Raw genomic sequence first — 23,510 nt, 5'->3', positions numbered from 1 at the left:
CTTAGTCTCACCGCTAGGTGGAGTAACTGTCTTGAACGAGGCAGCTTCTCTATAAAATGAGTAATAGAAGAAGAAATGTACTACAGGTGACCCAAAATGGCAGAATTAAGGAAAGGTAAGACAGCAAGTGAGTGTAGAAAGTTTCAGACGCGGTGTGCGATGAGAGCACAGCTAATAACTAATGAAGATCACTTTTGCATTATGGAGGAGCTGCTTGATGTTAGCAGTCTAAAGAGCACCACGACGGGTGAGGATGTTTTTGAAGCTGTGCCAGGTGCAGTTGGCATGATGGGACTTAAATGGGACGAGCTGTGTGGTGGTACGACGGATGGGGCTCCAGCTGGGACAGGTGAGCGCAAAGGAATGGCCTCGACGGTGTCCGCCGAGGGGCAAAAAGTGGAGGTAAGGCTGTTAATTCGAGCACCAGGGCTCTGGCACAGACTATTTTAAGCTTCCCTCTCTGATGCTGATGCTGGTGCGGGGGCACTAATGGAAAGGCTGTTTTTTTCTTGAATCATATTCAGTTATCAAGCAGAATTGATTTTGCCAACTTTAATCCACTAGAGGTGAGGCGATATACATCACCTCTAGTGGACTGAAGTTAGCAATATAGCTCACTTCTAGTGAGTGGCCCAGCCCTTTGTGTGTTTTTCTGTATGTGGCCCTCAGTGAAACTTTGGACACCCCTGGTATAGAATGTATAATATATTATATAGAATATATTCTAAGCCATGTTTTGAGTGGAGGAGGACTTAAAATAATATATTTTTAAACCAGTGCAGACGTGATTTGAGCACTGATTTGGTCTCTTTGGATATCGGTTAGTTGTTCTGTGTTGCTTTGAAAACTCACATACTCACATACACACGTGGACAAAATTGTTGGTACCCCTCTGTTAATGAAAGAAAAACCCACAATGGTCACTGAAATCACTTGAAACTTACAAAAGTAACAATAAATAAAAATTTATTGAAAATTAAACAATCAAAATCAGCCATTACTTTTGAATTGTTGTTCAACAGAATTATTTAAAAAAACAAACTAATGAAACAGGCCTGGACAAAAATGATGGTACCCATAACTTAATATTTTGTTGCACAACCTTTTGAGGCAATCACTGCAATCAAACGATTTCTGTAACTGTCAATGAGACTTCTGCACCTGTCAACAGGTATTTTGGCCCACTCCTCGTGAGCAAACTGCTCTAGTTGTCTCAGGTTTGAAGGGTGTCTTCTCCAGATGGCATGTTTCAGCTCCTTCCACAGATGTTCAATGGGATTTAGATCTGGGCTCATAGAAGGCCACTTCAGAATAGTCCAATGCTTTTCTCTTAGCCATTCTTGGGTGTTTTTGGCTGTGTGTTTTGGGTCGTTATCCTGTTGGAAGACCCATGACCTGTGACTGAGACCAAGCTTTCTGACACTAGGCAGCACATTTCTCTCCAGAATGCCTTGATAGTCTTGAGATTTCATTGTACCTTGCACAGATTCAAGACACCCTGTGCCAGATGCAGCAAAGCAGCCCCAGAACATAACCGAGCCTCCTCCATGTTTCACAGTAGGGACAGTGTTCTTTTCTTGGTATGCTTCATTTTTGCGTCTATGAACATAGAGTTGATGTGCCTTACCAAAAAGCTCCAGTTTTGTCTCATCTGTCCAAAGGACATTCTCCCAGAAGCTTTGTGGCTTGTCAATATGCATTTTCGTGAATTCCAGTCTCGCTTTTTTATGATTTGCTTTCAACAGTGGTGTCCTCCTTGGTCGTCTCCCATGAAGTCCACTTCGACTCAAACAACGACGAATGGTACGATCTGACACTGATGTACCTTGGCCTTGGAGTTCACCTTTAATTTCTTTGGAGGTTGTTCTGGGCTCTTTGGATACCATTCAAACTATCCGTCTCTTCAATTTCTCATCAATTTTCCTCTTGCGGCCACGTCCAGGGAGGTTGGCTACAGTCCCATGGATCTTAAACTTCTGAATAACATGTGCCACTGTTGTCACAGGAACATCAAGCTGCTTGGAGATGGTCTTATAGCCTTTACCTTTAACATGCTTGTCTATAATTTTCTTTCTAATCTCCTGAGACAACTCTCTCCTTCGCTTTCTGTGGTCCATGTTCAGTGTGGTACACACCATGTCACCAAACAGCACAGTGACTATTTGTCACCCTTTAAATAGGCAGACTGACTGATTATGAGTTTGAAGACACCTGTGATGCCAATTAAAGGACACACCTGAGTTAAACATGTCCCTCTGGTCAAATTATTTTCAATCTTTTATAGAGGTACCATCATTTTTGTCCAGGCCTGTTTCATTAGTTTGTTTTTTTAAATAATTCTGTTGAACCACAATTCAAAAGTAATGGCTGATTTTCAATGGTTAATTTCCAGTAAATTTTTATTTATTGTTACTTTTGTAAGTTTCAAGTGATTTCAGTGACCATTGTGGGTTTTTCTTTCATTAACAGAGGGGTACCAACAATTTTGTCCACGTGTGTATGTACTGATTGTTCAGTCTCTTTTAAGGCCTATGAATACCACTGTCTGGCCTTCAACCTAACACTGTGTCCTTTTCAATGACATGCTGTCATTATCTTATCCTCCCCCTCAACAGTGTGCTGTACATAGCACACTGCTTGTGACATGAATGGACTTGAAATCAGACTGTAATTATTGGAACTTGATTGCTATTGGAGCAATTGGACACAGTTAGTACTACCATTTGCTTTGCTTTTTTTGTACAGAAGATGAATTTGCAGAGGATCGAATCCTCTTTAGTTCTTTTAAAGCAACATTAAATTAAGGTAACATTTCACAAGTGCCTTCTCAATCTCCTTAAAGGGTTTTATGGCTTTTGGTGTCAAAAATGTTGTTTCTTTTTTTCTGTTATTGATGATCAAAGAACAACATCTGAGAGAGGATTTCAGGTCGCGTGCGCTTCAGAACTTGTTGGTCTTGTCACAGAAATCTTTGTGATCCAAGGTCTGCCAATGATCACATTTTCTTTATATATTGCGTCTCTGTGTTACACTCCTCTTTGCACTGTTTTATTTAGATTTTGTTTTGTTGCATTGCATGCAAGTCAAATAGACTGCTTAGATTACAGTGAGAAGTATTAATCCAATCCATCTGTGAGACTGACCTACATGTGGGTAGGATGTTTGGAGGGTAAAGGTTATTTTACATTTTGTTTAATTAATTAATCAAGTGAACGATTAACACCTCTCAACATTTGATTAAAACTGCATTATGTCAATAACCCGCCCCCACCTCCCCACCCCCCACTTCCCTGTGAGCATTATGTTCTCATCTTATTAGTTTTTAATCTTAATATTGTGCCCTTATATTGCAGATTAGTGGGATTTAGTTGTGGCACCTGACTTCTCTTTCTCATACCACGTTATTGTGATTGTCAAGCTCTTACTGGCTATGGACAAAGACTTTTCTCTTATATGCACTATTAATCTTAAAACACACCTGAAAACAGTGAAAATTTCATTTTAACTTCAGTAATTCATAGTGAGCAATCAACAGAGGGCGCCATTGACTTATTTCAGTAATATGTCTTAGTTTTAATCAAGTATCTCACCTAGTATTTAATTAATTATGCAATATATGACTACTGCCACTAGTGAAATGGGAGGACACTCTTTCTGTATGGCTGAGCACAATGAGAATCAACACTCTGTCATTTCCACTCTATGAACAGCCAACAGCCATTTATTGTCCTAATGGAGAAGTCATTTTACAGTCATCTAAACGATCTGTCACGCAGGTAGTAATGCTGTTTAGTGACTGAACTCCTGTTATCTACTAACAGACTCATTTGGCCCCAGTGGAGAAAACGGCCAAATGAGGTTTGTATGATGAATCTTAACCGTCTGATCAGCATGCCGGCTGTGTGGTGCACTTAGGAAGAGCAAAATCCAACCTGACAGATGACTTGTGTATTGAAAAAAAACAGTGCAGACAGTAGAACCGTTGCATGAGGCACAAGAAAAAAAGTATCGTAGATCTGAAAATGACAAATACACTGTTTGATTCAGGGAATGTTGTGACATGAGCAAAGATTTATCCATCCAGAACTGCTTTGAAGACAGTGGTGGAGGAAAAACTCACCAGTTTTGACTCAGTTGCTGGTGAAAATACAGGTGTATTCACAAGATACACTTAGGAAAGTAAAAGCAATGTGCAGAATGACCCTTGTCAGTATTATATCTATCTTTATTTATGTCACTGAACTGTTAAACACTGTTGTAGTTGAACAAAGTGTCGTACTGTAAAGGCTAAATTATCTATAACATTGGATCATATTTTATAAAGTGTGTAGTGTGTAAAATATTCTGGATTAGATGTGAATTAACTGAAGCAGTCCAACCAATGTATTAAATAAGTATATCTAGTGCAACAATACTGTCAAACAGCAGAACATTGTAATAGTTAACTAAAGTACAAGTCTGGACTGGAGACAGTATTTTAAATAGATCAGGCTTATGTTGTTGAAATGGAGAAGTCCTCCTCTGTCTTTCTGTCCAACAGGAATTCCACTGCCCTCTTTTCCCACTTGTTCAAACTCCCAGGCAGAAGTGTTTGAAATGCTGATCTCTTGATGGGGGACTAACTTGTGTGTGGGCTGTCCTCCAGCCTCCGGGTTGCATCATGCTTGGGAACTTTGCTCCAATGAGGGTCTTGCTTTGTGCTTTGTGGGGTTGGGGGGGAGAGGGAGAGAGAGAGAGAGAGACAGAGAGAGAGTGGGAGAGAGAGGTGCCGCGTTGCCACCAACAGCCTGGGATAGAAAAAAAAAACAAAAAAAAAAAAAAAAAACACACCCTCATCGAGCCAGAATCACCTGCGGAGAGAAACGCCGCTTCTTACGCTGGATCTTCTCCCACTCGTGGCTTTGGGGACACACATCCTCCACCTCCACGTTGCTGCTAATCTGGAGGGAAATCCTTCAGTGTTTTGTTAAAGAGGAGGAGAAAAAGGGGGGTGGGGGGTCGCTTAAATCTGTCCCCCTTGAGAACGGGACCTTTGAAGCGCAAAGCACCAACAATGGACTGCGTCTCCACCGGGAACTCACTCCTGGAGCTGCGCGCTGCACACGCGTGGGATTGTAGCGTTTCACAGCCAGACGACACCTGTCTGTCCGCCTGTTAACAGGGTTTACTGTGTGTGTGTGTGTGTGTGTTGAGGGGGTGGGGGTGCAGGTCGTCGGTTTGAGCCCGCGATGCCCGCCAGGAACAGGTACAACCTGGTGGACGACGTGGCCGACTCGAGGGTGCCTCTCCACAACGAAGAGGCGTACCAGCATGGGATTTATTTCCAAGCCAAGGTGAGACAAACGGCCATCCTGCTCATTTGTAACCGCACAGGCCACTTCAGATCTGTAGTTTGGGAGCGCAGGTGCACCGGAGCCTTTCAGCTGGGATCCATCGTGAAGTTTGAACCCATGTGGACTCAACAGCATGCATGTTTTGTAATGCTGCAAGTCTGGTGGCGAATCTTAGTTTATTTGTGTCAAAATCCTTAAAAACTCCTCCTTAAACACTGAGGTAGCTGTCCTTATGTTGGATGCTCTAAAGTGAACCTCAACTGAGTGTGTTTTCAGGTTTTTTCCACAAGGCATTGAATTATTAACCTCTGAGGGAAGCAGCTAAGACAGTATTCAGTTTTTAGAGGCTCTATTCACACACACCAATCTGTAACTTTATATCCTAGGCTGCCTGGGCTGGTTTGTATTGCCTGGACTGTAGCTCTTATTTTACAGGAAACAGCAAGGTGTTTGAATCAAGGGAGTGGTACTGGTCCAAAGTTCAGCCACATGGCTGCACATCGTCATCGATATTTCTTTATTCCACTTGTGAACACATTCACATAGTAAACTCATGACACGAACCGTTTCTCACTGTTGAAGTACAAAACTCTTTATGGGTAAGACTGCGATGGGACCAAGAGCGCACACAGAAAGATGCACGAAGCCACATTAACTCTCATCCCTCCATCCTCATGTGTGCACATCATACAACTGAAGTTTAAGAAGAAACCGCAACATCTCAGTGAATGACTAAACTTATCAATATACCATGAGGTGCTGAACAAGTGAGATAAAGTGAAAGTGTCAGTGTTACTTCTTTTTACGCTTTCAGAGCATGCTCGCTATTTAAAATAATATTAAAAACAAGAGCAGCACAGTCCCTAGAGCGCCGTAATTACACAGCTGCAAATGTGAATATATGCAAGCCACAAATGGCTTATTAAGAAGGCAGAAGGAGTCTTTTATACAATGCATTAAACACATTTTGTGCTAAATGGAGAAGCACTAGCTTGCCACATTTAAATGAAAATGTTAATCTCTGCAATGGAAAACTATGTAAAACAGTTTTACATCCATGTGAGAATTTAGGTTGTTTGGTTTGTCTTTCTGTTTTTGTTTTTATTTTATGTAGTCTGAAGAGCGAGCATCACTATGTGGGCTTTTGCCCTCATAGAAGTCTGAAAAGAATCTTATAAATGACCTCACTTTGGTGAGGCTGGAAGTGAGTAAGTGCTTAGTGAGAATAGCCACTGATTTCATTTAATTGAAGTAATGTCACTGAGGTTTTTTTTCATGTGTGATTATGGAAGATTAAGTGTGCAGGATGATATCTCTGACTCTGGTGCTCTTCCAATGCGTGTGATTGTTTACCACAGTACGTGGGGAGCCTCGACGTGCCCAGGCCCAACAGTCGGATGGAGATCGTGGCAGCCATGAGGAGAATCAGGGTAAGATCCAATCACTATATGTCATGAGCGTTAAAGAGCAGAAACACACACTCAGAAACACACACCCTCTCTCTCGCTCCTCCTCAGTCTTCAGTTCTGTGGTGATTGCTCCATGATGGAGGACAGAAACTGCCTTTACAATAACACAGTAATCACTCGCACAATACAAAGAGTGAGCGGCTGTCAGATGAAATTTGTACTGAGAATGTAGTGACGCATGCACTGGCTGCACAGCAGAGCACGGATCCTGAAAGCGGTGCCGGGGGGGGGGGGGGTAGTGTTGAATGAAAAAGCAATAAGAGAGAGGTGGGTTGCATGGCTTTCTTTGCCTTCTCTAGTCATGTTTGTGAGAGTTGAGGGGCAAAGTGTGTACATGCGCAATGTTAACGCTGCCTTTGATTAAGGTCAGACTGTGACTTATTATTATTGTGTTGAGCTGATCGTTTATTAGGATTCCACAAATCAACCTTTTTTCTTCTTTCAGTTCATTTTTTCTCTCTCTATTTCTCTCCATTCACTTTTCCCACATTGTTATTCACACTATAATATCATAGTCAGGCTTGATGGGTTATATCAGTAGTGTTGCTGTGGGGATCTTGTAATCATTTTCTCCCTCATTGTCCCAGCAGGGCAGCATTTTCCTCCAGAAGCTAACACAGAGTTGTATCAGACAGCCAGGGTGGTTCAGTAATCTAAGTGTGACTCACTGGAGTAGCTTGGTTCAGACATGACAAGGCTCTTAAGTCTAGCTGAGCTGGGTGAAGATGCAGGAAAGAAATGTGTGATTTCTTTTTTTTTTGAGCAACTAAAAGCCATAATGCACATTTATCCTCTAAAAAATGCATGTTTTGAGCCACAGTGTTCAAACTTTTTTTTTTTTTACCATTTTGGGAAATCCAGGACTCTTACTTTGTTTTGGCTCCTGTAGTGTAAAAGATTGTGTTTGTGGGTGGCTGCCGTATCACTTTAAGTGTGAAACTGCGTGTGTGTATGATCAGGCGAACCCAGCTGTTAAAAGAGATATTTTAGGCAAACTAAACCCATCTACAGAAGTAGGTCTATGGAACAGAGACAAAGCCAGGCTGCTTATGAGTCTGTGTCTGTGTGTGAATGGGATGAGCGTGCAGATAGTGCCTGTTATTTCCTGCAATTCCCAAACTGGCAAATCAATAAGGTTGTAAAGTAAACATGATCATCGGGGCGATACACTGCAGGCTGAGGCAGAACATAAAACAGCGGGTATAGGCAAGCACATGCTTTTGATTGCTACAGGAAAAAGATTAACTCTGAAAATGATACATAACACTTAGTCGTTTTTACATCAAATCTAGATCTCTACACCAGCATCTATTTATATCTCCGTATGTACACACCGTGCATCATTAGCGCTTACTTATGTCTGAGTGTGTGCTCATATGTGGATGCGTACATGTTGGGTTTGAGTATTTCTGTACATTGAGGCCCCCTGGGGTGCAAAGAAAGCCCTGAATGAATAATAAATGAGTTAGTGTATTTAGGTTGTAACTCACAGTCTGTTGTATAGAATATCTTTGTTTGAAAGGCTAATGAATGAAGCGGAACACTGCTTCGTAGAGTCCCCGGTGACTGTGAACGTAAAGAATCTATAAAAACATACAGCCTCATTTATTAATTTGTCATGTATATTTAATGTAATCCCTGCTGACAGTGGCTAAAGACATGTAGCTATTTAAAGGCCTGTGTTTTTACACTGACCGGTGGATGACCGTAGTTTTTGTGTGTCATGTCATGTTTGCAGTCGAAGCTCTAAAAATAAAACAGAAGAGAAAAAACACACAACTTTTACATAACAGTAACCACAAGTGGCAACTGCAAGATAATAAGTAAATTTCCCTTAATTTTCTAACATTTCCTTAAGTCAGTTCCTCAAAAGATGTCAGTCGGACATCATGGTGGCCCAGTAGTTTGAAGTTAATTTATTTGACTTGAAAGGAATGTGCTTATTTGCATTCTTGCTGAGAAATAGGTCTGTCCATAATATTTGAAGCTATAGCCAGGAAACGGTTAGCTTAGCTTATTGAAGTGTTTCTTCCTTAAATCGCCGCTTGTTGCTTGGTAACCTCGTCTTGGCGACAAGACTTCAGGAAGTCACTGCACCCAGCCAAGAAATAGTCCCAAACCCTAACCCACACATTAGACCAGAAATACCCCTCTTCAGTTGCCTGGATCAACCAAGCTTTAGATGTGCTAGTGGATGGATGTTATTTAGTTTTATTTCCAACTGTGTCTGGTTTTTATGCTAAGATAAGGTAGCCATTGCTCTTTTCATCTAACTGTTGTCAGGAAAAAGAACAAGCATCATTGGAACAACTGGAACAGAAACACAAGCTGGAAAAACAAACATCTTTTCTGTGACATGTTAAAGTGCAGCGTAACAGGAGGCATAAAGTCAGCCAAATATCTCCGGAATGGGTTTTGTTATAAAGTATGTCTGATGCTGCCTCGGTCTCGAACATACAGGAAAGTATTTTTTGCTTCTTTTTTTGGTTGAACCCTCTCACACTGCGCTTACACTGTGTGACTGCAAACACATGAGCATTTTAGAGGGCAGGCGCGTGCATTCAGGGTTGGTTGCCAAGTCAGATGTAATTAGCTTTGTGTAGCCGAATATTGACTGGCCTCCCTGACTTTCTCCTCATCTCTCTTCACAAACGCAAAGGCCTTGTCTTTAATTTAAAAGCTCAAACCCCTTAGCAGAGGGACTGCACAGGGACTCCACGGAAGCGGAGTGTGATTAAAGAGAGTGAGGAATGAACTGATGGCAGCGGGAGAACGACTCGAGACGAAGTCCTGGAATGGAGAAGGGGTTGCATGTTGGCTGGCTGGCATAGCTGCGGTCGTTTCATCTCCATCAGCTAATCTCTTTAGTCTTGGTCGCTGGGAGGAAACAGGAGCAAACAGGAGAAGGGAGAGAGGGAAAGCTTACAAGACAACCCGATCATCCCTGAACAAACAGGATATCTGGGTTTGACAGGACGGAGGAGCTGTGCTAGTTGAGTCAAGTCGTCAGCCGTTTTGCAAGCACACGCACACCTGCCATTCCCACAGCGAGAAAGTGAAAAGACACAATTTTGTACCCTGTGGATCTTTTCAGAGTTGTGTTTTGTTCAACCTTCTCCCATCATGGCTGACCGATCTTCCTGTGTTGGTTTATAAGAATTTGTTTCATTCAGTTTGACCAGTGGCATAGAAACCACCCCAGTGGTGTACACACACACACACACACACACACATATTCATACAAACTTGTGTGTGAGTGTGTGTGTGTGTGTGTGTGTGTGTGAGCTCCGGTGCTCCATAATAGCGAGACCCCTTGCATTCTAACAACCTTCGCAATTGATTAAGGAGGCTGAATGACAAAGGCTGACGTTGCTTCATCCCACATGGAGAGGGTTTGGTGTAGTCGTCCACAGCTCACTGCCTCAGAAAAGGATATGTGTATGTGCTGGAATTTCCTTGAGAAACAAACACGCACTATTTACAGGAGGCCGCTGTCTCTCTACAAAAGGAAACAAGTCGAAGGCTATTCTCTCCTCCTCACCCCTGACTATGTTTCAGTCTTTCAGCTCTCTCTTACTCCCTCAACTCCAGCCCCCCTGTCTCTCCACTGCTGTTTTCTTTCCATCCCCTCACTCTCCTCCTACCAAAATAGACTGTCTCAATTTAGCCCATCTCTGCCATCTACTCAGTGCTGACAAGAATAGATTTTAGGCTGAGGGCAGGCTTTGCATGCTTCCCTTTGAATTTTGATCGTCTCTAATGGGATTTTAAGCCTCCCTCACATGTCCATCAGGATGCAGCCTCCTTCCTCAGACTGCCAAGAGTCTCGCTGGAAATTACATGGCTCCCCTCTCTCTGCATTTGTCCCCGTGTCTGTCTGGAGCATCTTATGAAAAGATCTCTGCCGTGCGTTTAAGTATGGGTCCGTTGAGTCTGCATCTGTCTTTGGAGAGCACGCTGAGCTGTCATGATTCAGTCAAGAGCAGATGTTTGGCCGTCATGGGGGATGCTGTGAGAAAACGGGCACTCCGGATCCGTCAGAGAATGCAACAGACATTTTTACACAATCTTAGTTTTACTTTTTTGTGTCTCAACGCTTCGGGCTTTACTCAAACTGTGGACAGAAAAACAGTTTTAGATTCTGAGAGGCAGTGACCGTTATAAAATGGTAAATTAGTAAAAAGTGGAATGCAGATATTGGCTTAACATCTTTCAGTTCCAGGTGTTGTCAACAAAAACTCATCCAGCATGGCTAAGGCAAACCATGAGGGTTCATTATTAACCATCATCTCTGTTTCTTCCTCTGTGCTCATGTGACCACCTGTTCCTCACTCATACAACAAAGTGGCTAAATATAAATACCTTCCACCAAAGAAGCAGAAATGTTCATATTTCACTTCCTCTAGCTATACTTTCTCTCTTTCTCTCTCTCCTTTTTTAATTCTGTATGGTCAGATTTCGGCAGCTAGCCATAACAAATGCGTCCCCATGCCTGAAGGCTACAGAACACTCAAAACACTCACAGATTAGTCAGAACATCCCATTATGGATGAGGGTGAAATGCACAAATGAGGCGTTTCAATCTATATCTACAGTTGAGCCAAAGTTAGATTTGAACACGGATGACGATCAAACAACATGACCACGGGGAAAACTGAACTGGAGTCAGGACTCAACATAAACAATTCTTAATTATCAGTGACTCACATTTTTGCATAAGAATTACACACCCTGCATGTCCCAGAAAACCAGAGAAATGAGAGCACAGCTTAACTGCAGGGGGGGTTACAGATCTATAGCAAAGTGGGGGCGGTTAGTCGGGTGTTCTGTGTGCACTCACATGTGTGAATGTGCTGTATTTAGGGAAGCATGACACATATTGGGGGGGGGATTGTTTTCACTTTGTATTCATGCCAGCTTAATGGCAGATGTACAATACCATACTAAGTGACCTATATGTTTACTGGATTAGATGTGATTTCAGCTTTGAAAGGGTGCCCTTTGTTTTTCAGTCCCCTAAACAATGGGGGTCTCATTCTTCTTGATCAACAGCCATTTTTAAAATAAATCATAGTCTGTCGTACTTAAAAGTATATTTCGTAAGAGTTTGCTGTTGGTCAGCGGCACAAATTGGCAGTTCAAAATTCCCTAGTTAAGTTGATGCAAAAAGAGCCATGCAGACTGACTTGTCTTACTTGTCTTCATGAGTGAATGCGCTTTCAGCGATTTCATTGAAATGAACAGATTCTCCATAAAGTTTTGTCATTCAAAATGTGACTAAAACTGGACATTGAAATTGAAACATCACCACAGTGAAATGATTTTCTCTTCATGCTAAGGGAGGAAAATGTAATGTAATTTTATTTAATTATTTTGCTGTATTTTATGCTTTGTTCCTGCTTGCTTGGGCACTGGTGCGTGGGGTGGATAAATATGCTGAAGGGACAGCAGGTCTTTGCTCACATGGATGGACAGACAGGGGGTAAGTGGTCCGTGCCTCTACGACCAGCATCTTGTCGCACGGATACACAAACACAGGCTTTTATGATTTGCCCCAAGGCTATGCCATGTCTCTCAGTGCCACATTTAATCAAGTCCCATATACTGTGAGCTCCCCATGCACACCCAAAACAAGCCATCCTTAGGAAAACAGATTTCTAAAGCCATGAGCTCAATGCTACGGCGAAGCCCGAAGGCACATTTTCTTCATTGGCATTTCCTGACTGTCACTCTCTGTAGCAAACAAAGTAGGGCCAGTTGTGGTTTTTAATGGATACATGAAAATGGTGTGGTTCTAGACTTAAAAATCATTATTATAGTCATTTAGACAAAGTCAGATAGGACTACAAATGTCACAGAAACTGATCAGGGCTGACATTTTCAACCAGGTCAGCTGTATAAACTATAAACCTAGTATTATTTTTATTCCATTCTGACTTGTCCAAGCTTCTAGTTACATTACAGTGAAAAGGTCCCTGTAGAGCTCATAACTAGAACCTCATCTGAACAATCATAAAACCTGCCTGTTATTGCTGCCTGCTACAAAGCCTAATCTCAAGTGCAAACACAACCAATGTCAACAGACCAGGAGCTGGACATGTGTGTAGATGTGTGGTGTGGGTAGTGTTTGTGTGGGTGTGTGCCTGCACCAGCTTATCTGCTGTCATGTGAGTGTATTTGCATCAGGGTGCTCATGTGTCCTTGGGCCTGCAATGAATAAGATGAGAGAGTATATATGAGAGGCGTACAGGCGTAAAGAGTGGGCAAAATGACAGGCTGCAGAAATGACCACAGTGATTAATCGACACCCTTCTGACACAATCTGAAAAAAAATTGTTTGGTTTTGAATAAAGCTCCTGTTAATTTCATTCAATAAGCTGTACAGATAATTGCAACTTTATTGTTAAGTTAAATTAAACCTACTCCTGATCTGGCTGAGAAATGGGGAACTTCACCCTAAATCAACTCCCCTTGTACTTTTATTATATGAAAAATTACATACAATGACACACGTACAAGTTTGGTCATTGTGTCCATATTTGGTAAAAGGTTATTCTGCGATCTGTAAATGTACAAATTCGTCTAGTCGTCCAGATTTTCCCAACAGGATGATTAGATTTGAAATAGATAAGAATTGCATGGATCATCTCTTGTTGAATGGTTACAGTTGAGTTCTCGCTCCCTCTTGCTATTATTCTGCAGATCTCAATTAACCACAAATGTCAGGCCGCTCCTCAGGTCTCCCTGGCAACCAGCTCCGCCGCCAAAACATGTCAGTCTCAGCTCTCATCAGGTTTGGGAGGGGCTCAAAGTTTGGAGCAGATGGAGAAAGTAACCCTACGGGTTTGTCATGAATATATGTGATGACAGTTGCACATGAAAAGCATATGTAGCCATGTCAGTATTTCCATTCATTTTCACTCAGTCTACATTATATAAGGTTCTCATTCTCTGTATTACTTAAAATTAACATGTCAGGTTTGCAAGTTGTGCGTCTCTGCCTGGAAGCATTCTGTCTTAGCATGAGTAGGCAGATAAACTAGGCGTATTGTATTATCGTTTGTTGGATAATGTTTGAGGAAAGTGCTGCAGGCTTTTGAGCTGGCAGATAGGCTGCCCTACTTCTAAATGCTATTTGGAGTTGTGTGTGTGCAGTTGTGTAAATGTGTGTTGTGCAAATTCATCTCACTTCTGTCATCTTGTTCCAGCGTGCTACACGGAAAGCCTCAAGGTCTCGTTCTCCTGCTCCTATCGTTCAACCTCCTCCTACAGTCTGAACCTCTTTTGTGTCACCACCTTCATCTGTCTTTGTTTGTAGCTACATTGACTCTGTGTTTTCCTCCTCTTGTCTCAAGTCTGAACTGCAGACTGTACATCACGATGGACAACATGACAGCTCCCCAGATGCGAGGCCACGACATTTCGTATTGCCCACTGGTGGCTGGCTGCAGTGTAGCTCATAAACTTCTCCCCCTCCATGTTAGCAGATGGGACATTGGCGAAACTAAAATAAGACAATTGAAAATAATTTTACCCAGAGATGGTCACTGTCACTTTTCTAATAAATTTGGTTTTAATTAGTTTTTTAATGCCATAAAAAGTAGTGTAACGTCATAATTGACACGTCTTTATCTTAATTCTTATACAGTAGGAGGAAGTGGAGAGGCATCGTCCATTACTATATACAGTCTTCAGTGTAAGCATGCAGGAAGAGAGAGCTCATTAGGGCTCAACATATCAAAGACCAAAGAGCTATGCTGTGGATCCTCAGGGAAAAGCCCAGACCTGTTCCAACCCATGCAGATCCATGGTCTGGGGGTGGAACAGGTGCACAGCTTCAAATACCTGGGGACGGAAATCGACACCTGTCTTTCCTTTGGACCACATGCAGACACTATATACAAGAAGGCTCAACAGCCACTCCACCTACTCAGGAAGCTCAGATCTTTTAATATCAGCAAGGACATTTTAACTCTCGTTTACAAATCACTCATTGAATCCATCCTCACCTATAACATATCAACCTGGTTCAATTTCCTCACCATCAAACACAAAACAAATCTCTCCCGAATAATAAACCAGGCCAGCAAAATCACCCAAACAGCCCAACTCCCTCTGTCAGAACTGTATGGACGCTCAGTGATGAGGAAAGCCACCCTCATCACTGAGGACCCCTCCCATCCCCTCCACCACTCCTTCATGCTGCTGCCGTCAGGCAGACGCTATAGAACCCCACTGGCCAGGAAAAACACTTACAGAAAATCCCTCATCCCCTCTGCAATAGCTGCCCTCAATAGCACAGGATAGACTGCACTGTGTTTTTAGTCTACTTTACGTGTTTTATTCGTTTTACCTGTTGTGCTGTGTTTTTTGATGTGTGGGGGTGTCTTTTAATGCCTGAATGTGGGTTTTTAAACCTTGTTTTTATAGCCGTGACAAAAGAAAATTTTCTGTTTTTACCTGAACAGACAATAAAGTTGAATTGAATTGAATTGAAGCAGTTGGGGAGCTCTGAGATCAAGTTGATGTTAAATCGCCTCTGATTTCCTCGTGTCAACGCCCTTCATTAAGCAGTAACATGCATCATAGCATGAATTTGGCATGGCACGAGCATGGCTAGTATCCCATTCAGACACACTGAAAGGGTCAACTTACTCCAGCCAACCCTCCTCCAGACCTGGGCATGAATGGGAATCCTACATGGCTGCCACCCAGCAGCTGGTTGTAATGATGAGGGCCACAAGCATGATGTAACACTTACTACAAATATTGGGGATGTAGACTTAATTCGACACACACAAATCAGAATGCAAGAGAAACCTGACTTTTAGATTATGTAATGCAATTCCATGGTTAAGTAATATATTTACATGTATTTGATATTAGCAATGCCTAATTAAAGATGCGTAATAATGACACATTTATTTATGATGCATGTTGATAGTATATTGCACCGTACACAATATGCAGAGATTTGTTGGTTACAGTAAATTTTACAATATATGTCATGTTGTAGTAGATATATGTAAATGTGGACTGTGGAAACGTACCCACTGTACATGAGGGTCCAATCTACTCTTTTGTCTTTCTGCCATCACTAAATCCCTCATTTTATCTGGTGAGTGTGACTGATGTGTAGTTCATGTATGCTCTTGGGAATCCAAGACGTGTCAATAGGATTGTGTTTGTTTTAGTCTGTTGGGGACACAATGGCTGCTCCCTGTTATACTCTAATTGGATAAATGATGTGAGCAAACTGCAGCTGCTCATCGTGACGACTCTAAACTGCCTCGGCACTGCCGTCCACACAGCAGCTAACAAGATAACGAGGCTAATGTGTCCGTCACTCGTATTAACAACATGTCCCTACCTGCTAAACTCTGCCCGTTCATTAATGGACATTTGCAGCAAAGGTTCTTAATAGATTAAATAAAATCAAAGCTGTATTTTCAGATGTTGATATCGAATAGAAAAAAAATCATGCTATGCCATTTACTTCAGTATTTGTTTATATAACACACCACTCTGCAGTGAAAGTTTGAGAAACTGCTTTGCTTTATTCATTGTTATCTCCACTTGCATCAACCCATCAGGGCAGAAAAACTGAATGGATAATGAGGGAGGAGACAGCCCATAAGCTGCCTAATCGTATGCACTGGAGGCATTAGCATATTTTTGGAGCAGAATCTCAATTTCCCAAACGCTGTACTTTTTTTTTTGTACGTTTTCTTGTGCTTCCTTTTTGAATAATTTGATCCCAACTGGATTTCAGTGTAATCTTTGCCTTTGACTGGTCTATTTTTTCACTTTCTGTGTGTGTTTTGGGGTTTTGTTAAACCCTGTGCTCCTCAGATCTTCTTTCTGCCGTCTTATCTTTATGTCTGATTGTCTCGGTCTCCCCTCGCCATCACCTGCATCAGATGCATCAAACTAGCACAGGAGAGTGTCGTGACTTCCCAACATTATCCGGGCTCTGTTATCCCAGCTAAAAGTATTACTGAATGACCTCTAGCAACCTTTGGTCACGGTTACAGTGGATGTGAGACAAAGGGATCTCTGACAGTACTACACCAGCCAGAAATCCCTGAAGGTTTGGTCAGCATCCACAAACTAAATGTCCTAAAAACACTACAAATGCTGCTACTAGCCTAATACTTACATCCTGGGTTTGTCTTCTCCGAGCATAACTGTGTTCCTGCAGCAGGCATTAATGTAGTCTTTGGGCTTAGATTTATCATACATCATCATACATCAACAACATTCATCGTCCCTAGAGGATGATTCTTGCTGACTTTGGTGACCCCCTGAATTTTCCTCAAGTGTCACCATGAGGTTTATATTTGGTGAAGAATCTCAACTATAAATTGCATTAAGTTTTGGTACAGACATTCACGTTCCCCTCAGGATGATTTGTAGTAACTTTTGTGACCCTTTTTCATCCAGCTTCATCGTTACCTTAAAATTTTTATTTATAATCAAATACCAACTAAACCCAAGATGGTGACCTGCTAAACATCAGCATGTTAACATTGTCATTGTGAGCGCACTAGCATACTGATGTTAATGAGTACAGCCTCGGAGAGCCGCTAGTGTAGCTTTCGACCCCTATCCCTCTTTCTGAATAATATCACAAAGACAGTGCAGTGATCATCTCTGTTATCACATGCACACTGAACACTGCTCGTCTCCAGTAAGTCCTTTGATTCTGCACAAAAGGCATTCACTGCTTTTGATCCATTTGATTGCTTCTAATCTGCTGCAGTGCATCACTGATGGTGAATCACAGAGCCTCAGCGATAAGAGGGCCAAATGAATAACTTTGCTGTTTTTTTTGTTTTTTTTTTTTATTTCATTCATTAATTCAAAGGGGATATATGTGAGAAAAAGCCATCCCCTCTCATTCGCTCGACTCCATGTTTTAGTAAATGTGTGTGAGAACACATCGCATGCAGGGATCTGCTGAACATGTGACCCGCTATCTAACGCTAGATCTGGGAATAAGATGTAGAAGGTCGGAGCAGAGCATGCAGGTTGTGCTGTTGTGGGCTGTAAAAACTCACACAACGGTTGTCATGTCCTCCCACCAGCAGATTTACTTTATTTAGGATGTTTTATGTTGTTTTGCTGTTTATTTGGCAGGTTAGTCTGTTTAACTGCACGTTAGCATGTTGTTCAGCTAATGAAGCTCCGTTTTCGTGCTTTGGAGACGGCAGAGGTAATGTGGGATTTAGTGGGCAGTACCTGCTCAGGCTTGTGGGAGCTGACCAATCAGAACGTTTGGGAAGAGCAGCATGTATTAGAAAAATAATGTGAGTCAGTATGAAAAAAATGTGGGTTTTTTTGTTTGTTTTTTAATATAACAAGATGTAAACATATTCCAGTTGGACCCACAAACACAAGTATGAGCATAATATTTCTCATTCAGCACTTCTCTTGGGTGTGAATTCACATTTACCTCGGCAAGTGGAAAGAAGCAGAAAACTAGGAAAACAGCAGGAAGTAGAGTGGTGGTGACTGTCATCAATCAGTGCCATGTGGTGTCACACGTTGCCCAACCTGCTGTTGTCAGACAAATTGTTGCCGGTGTAGTAGCCTGCATAAGAAGCTGTCTCAGTCCTCTCAGACAAGGATTTAAGCTACTCATGTTTGAGCTTTATGAAAGCTCTCACACACCCTTAAACCCTTTTTCAAGTGGCTTTTTTGGGGCATGTCTGCATCTCAGGCACAGATGGTGCCCTTGATTGACACCCCACGTTTGCCCCCCCGAACCCTGAAACAGGGTTAACATGTGGTTAAGCAGGCAAGTCGCTTTTGGCCTCAAACCTGACATTGTTTCATTAAATGGTTCATCACCTACTTTATTGTTCTCCCTGTTTTTCTTTCATCATGTATCTTTGTCACACCAGCTGCAGGCTCCCCAGTGTCCTGTCCATTCACATATGTGTTTTTCCTTTGTGATGGCAGACATGTAGAGAATTTGGCAACAGATATGTGTGACAATCTGTCCAGGGTAATAATACACACAAGCCATTCCTAACAGATTCTAGGTCAGCATTAGTCTCTCATTATTGCACTGGAAGAATTAAATAGTTAACCCTCCTATTTGAAGTTATTTAAAAGATATAATTATCTTTAGAATAGTGTAGGGCTGTGATGATTATTAATTGATTAAATGATCAGTTAATGAAGATAATAGTCTATGAAATGTCCAAAATGATGAACAATATGTCAAAGTCCAAGATAACAACATTAGATGTCTTGTTTTGTCCAAAACCCAAAGATATTCGGTTTACAAGGATATAAAACATGGAAAAGCATCAAATCTTCTCATTGGAAAAACTCCAACCACAGAATGGTCGGAGTTTTTGACTGAATAGATTAATTCAGACCCCTCAAGGTGCAGAATCTGCTGCTATCCTAACTATTGGTCATCATGTTGACTACATGGCAGCACAAACGTGTTTTCTCAGTATATGGATGTAGATAGGTGATGCCCCCCCCTGCAGGGATTTTAGGGTCTGTGATCTGACAGCGTGCGTTCCAGTAATCCTATTACTGTGACGGCTGCTTTGCTAGACTTCTGCATGGGACAGAGCCGCGCTCAGCATCTCTGCATCATCATGGTCCCTATATTAACCTCTTGCTGTAGGATGCTCTGTTGCCCAAGTGCCTAACCTTATCCCTTCTTCATCACCTTAGCATGTACACACTTAGACAGTTTGTTTTCACTCCTTGTTGATCGGTGAAGCAAATGTACCAGATCAGTCTAGACGCATCAACTGAAGCCAATAAAACTTCCTAATACTCTTGGCTGGATGAATCCTAAATGATACCCAGGCAGTGTTGCTTGTTGAGCCAGTGAAGCACTTTATAAATGATATGCAACTATTTACAAGCTCTAGAAAGCAGCAGCATGAGTCACCGGTTCAGGCCAACTTACGGTGTAAGTAGTTTGTGTTGAGCTTAAAGCAATAGCTCTCACAAACACACATGCACACATACAGAAATTACAACCTAAACCTAAATCAGTACTTTTTTTCATGTTTATAATTAAACATCTAAAACATTCAGTCTTGAATATTAAATTGTGTCTGAGAAGGTTTGTCCACATAAAAGTTTACGTCTACTCCTTCCCCCAGTCTGTGACGATGCAATGCAATACAGCTCTCTGTGTATGTGCTCTGGAGGTTTCAAGTTCCCACATCACACTTAAGTATGTTAAGATATATACTGGACCACAGTTGGCTTCCAATTTAGATCTTATTCCCTCTGCTATGCTGCCCGCTAACACACACATCACAGGACAAAGTGGGATATTTAGGCTTAATGCTATGGAACATAACATGTCTTTGACAGTGAACCCAAGATCTTCCCATTGGACTGCAGTACAACAGGACATGTATGAGTGAATCCCCCCCCACCAGGACCACACCAGTGATCTGACATATTGTGGCTCGTTTTCTTTCATTACAGTTACTTGTGGCTCAGATTTGCATTTGCATTAAAGGAGACAGTGCCACCGTGTCTTAATGCAATAACGTGGAAGAGGATTAAGATGATGTTTTTGTCAGTGCTGCCTGGAGTCTGCAGGTGTAGTTCTGCTTTTGCACCATTTCCAGATGTTAGGGCATCTGCTTGATTCTCCCCATCTTTTTTTTTAAACATTTTGATGTCACAGATGAGATTCAAACTCAGTATTAGCAGTTTGGATTAGAGTTTTTCTAAGTTATGAAATAATGTTAACTATTACCTTGTGAATATTCTGGGACAGTAAATCTATTCCTTGTGCTGTCTTCCTAAGTGCACATGTGGATGTCCCTACTTTCTGTGCGTCCTTGAGTGTTTGGCATGCTCAGGTTGTTCCTTTGTATTTCCTCCATGTCCCATGTGACTAACCCTGAGTAGCCGCCGTCAGCGCTCTGGGACTGCCTGTCCTTTCACTGTGCCTGTCAGCGAGTCACTCAGGCGTGGGTCCTTTCTCACCGCAAGGGCGCCGACACTCTAGGAGTGCCTGCCTGGGCTCGCACTGAGGCTTAGCTGCTTCCTCTGACGAGCCTGCTTCAAATGTAGCCGATTCCTCTCCAAAGGTACAGATTGACTCATCCCGCATCACATGTACTGCTTTTCTTATTTAACCTTGCTGTGCTGCTTTAATTTGAGATGGAATGACATAGTGATCATCATGACAACCATTATGTGAACCCACACGGTCTGATATAATGGCTACCCAGAGTTTGGGGAGGTTTGGATTCCTTTCCAGTCTCCGTCTAGACATATTAGCACAGGCCCCCGATTGATCAGTTTTTGTCTGTCAGCCTTTATAAACACACTTGCAGTGTAAGTAATGAAAGTCATTTATCTGTAAAAGTCACAGCTGTAGCTCCCAGATGGAGCTAGTGCAGTGTCAGTGCCAGCTGTGAGTTGCTCATCTCTTCCAAGATTTTATTACTAATCAAGAATAAACATGCTGAAAAAAAGTTTTAAAGATTACAATGAATGCACAACAGAAAAGAAGCCCTTCAATCAAAACTGCTCGAAACTCTACTTGAAGAAAAAAAAAAAAAAAAAAGTTCACAATAAAAGCCTCACTCGTTCTACGCCTTTGCAGTAAATTCCTGTCTTGCGAGCAGCCCTGCTGTCGTGCAGAGATCCCCGTTAAGCAGCCCTTTAAGCGGGCCGTTTCCTGTTAGCACCCTCCCCTCCCTCATGACCAGACTGCTGCTGCTCACTGGAGGCTGCCAACAGACTGGAGCCCAGGAGCCAAATCCATAATATCTGCACTCGGGCGGAAACCACTCACGTAGGCACAGACAGGCACCAGCAAGCATCTAAATGCACACACACGCAATTTTGTCAGCCTATCTAGCTCTTGTATCTTATTCTTTCTTTCATTTTTACACAGCGCACACAAACACAAACTCTAGTCCATTTCTGATCTAGGCCAAGGTCGTCGTCCGTGGCGACTGTGGAGGTGATTGCTCCCTTATCACACTCCTGCTGACTAATGATGAGATGTGCCAGTTCGCTCCGGAGGTTTGGGCCTCTCCAGCATCATGGGAGTCACTCTGTCCTCCCTATTTGGCTGAGAGGCCTGTCTGAAAATACCACTCACGGGGAGAGAGACTAGTTGAGCAACAGTGAATAAAGCTCCAATTCTTTGTTCAACTAATGGGACATTGTGAGAAGCAGCTGCTTGATTGCCAACACACGTGATTTCCCTTACAAAAAAAATTAGCAATCGCAGTTGGGAGTTTAACATAAAATAACTGTGCTAATTTTATTTCTAATTGTTTCCTGCTACGTTGATTTCCAAGAAGTCTCTTTACATGTTGCATGCCAGGCTGTTGTCCAGCTGTTGTTTCTCAGCCCAGTTCTGCTCCCAACAGTCATCTCTTTGTCTACCGAATTGGGGGGAAAAAAAAGCAGTGAAATTCCTTGGAACTCCCCAAATCCTGAGAATTGTAATGAAGGGGTTGCTAGGTTGCAATCTATAGGGCCTATTGTGGACTCCTGTATGGATTCAATGGTACATCAATGACCCACAATGCACCCCCCCGCATTCCACTGCTTTTCAGGATCGACGAAGGGGAGTGGGGGTTGCCCAGATTTTCTTATTCCACGATTTGGTTTGCAAAACTTAAATCCTGCAAATGTATTCACTCTAGAAATATCCACGAGGAGCAGCAGGAGGAGAAAAAAGGTTCTTTTCCAACTTTTCCTTTAAAATTTCTCTGAAGTCAGACTTGAAAGTATGATGCAAATAACATTGGCTGAAGGACTCGGAGGCCTCTCATTAAGAGGTTGTTGACAGGTACCTTTTGGAGCCAGGAGGTTTTGTTCATCGTATCTGCAGTAGAACGACTTGCATGCAAAGACTGAGTCCTGTTCCTGGACCTGCAGTCCCTCTAGGAAGACGGACGTCAGAATCATAACACTGGAAAACAGAAGAGTCTCTCACGTCCTCTGGGACGTCCCCTAGTTTGCCTTGAGACCCGAGCCTCTTTATCCCTCGTGGTACGTAGGCAGGGTTACATTTATCACTCTCACCTAAGCTATAATTAAGCTTTAATTAAACTTTAGTCATAGCTGATCATTCATGCCACAAAAAGAAACCGCTCTGAAAAGGTCAGGTTCTGTTGTCTTGTTAATACAAACGGAATGACCTTTTCTCTCCACTCTCTCTTGTTTGTCTCTGTTTTAATAAATGTTTTAAAACTGGGATCAAAAATTCTACTGAGAGCCAGCTTTCCCTTCCTCATTTTGAGCACATAGCAACAGCCATCGCTATTCTGTCTGACATGTTCATAATAGATTGCAGAGAGGAACGCTGGTTGAAATTTGTTACGCTGTCTGGGAAGACTGATGAGTCTGAGGGCTTTTAATGCACACATCCAGACTGAGAAAGATTTTAAATAAATGCTCTCACTCTGGGACGTTGCTGTAGCACTGCAGCACTCACAGTCAGCATCACAGACATAGTTTTAAGGTGTTAAGACAAATCTTTGAAGAGTGCATCTTAGAATTTAAAGCTCAGGTCCTTTGCATAAGTCTTCAATCCACACATTAGTCATACACTTTTCATTGCAACTCATGTATTATTCCCTAAGTCTGTCTTCCTACATTTCTCAAAAATAATTCAGAAAGTTTCAGAATCCGTAACAGCGGACTAAAGTAAACGCAGATCCTCTCTGGAATATTTTCATGCCTT

General features: G+C 42.2%; 1 protein-coding gene and 1 long non-coding RNA gene across 2 annotated transcripts in view; both read left to right on the top strand.

Annotated features, from left to right (window-relative positions):
• The first annotated feature begins 124 nt into the window (after positions 1-124).
• Positions 125-472, top strand: LOC139218419 (uncharacterized). The gene is made up of 3 exons (XR_011585671.1): positions 125-154; positions 188-319; positions 388-472. It is a non-coding gene; the product is annotated as an uncharacterized lncRNA (long non-coding RNA).
• A 4,397-nt stretch (positions 473-4,869) lies between these two features.
• LOC139218855 (carboxyl-terminal PDZ ligand of neuronal nitric oxide synthase protein) overlaps positions 4,870-23,510 on the top strand; it is a 47,609-nt gene continuing 28,968 nt past the window's right edge. Inside the window, exons 1-2 of the mRNA XM_070850577.1 lie at positions 4,870-5,333; positions 6,692-6,763. Of these exons, the coding sequence (XP_070706678.1) occupies positions 5,229-5,333; positions 6,692-6,763 (177 nt within the window). The 5' untranslated portion in view covers positions 4,870-5,228. The remainder of the gene's footprint in view (positions 5,334-6,691; positions 6,764-23,510) is intronic.

The sequence above is a fragment of the Pempheris klunzingeri genome, chromosome 19 (genome assembly GCF_042242105.1).
Source record: "Pempheris klunzingeri isolate RE-2024b chromosome 19, fPemKlu1.hap1, whole genome shotgun sequence".
In the NCBI taxonomy this organism is placed as follows: domain Eukaryota; kingdom Metazoa; phylum Chordata; class Actinopteri; order Acropomatiformes; family Pempheridae; genus Pempheris; species Pempheris klunzingeri.
Note: the sequence above shows the minus strand (reverse complement) of the source record. Positions and strands in the feature narration are given on the sequence as shown.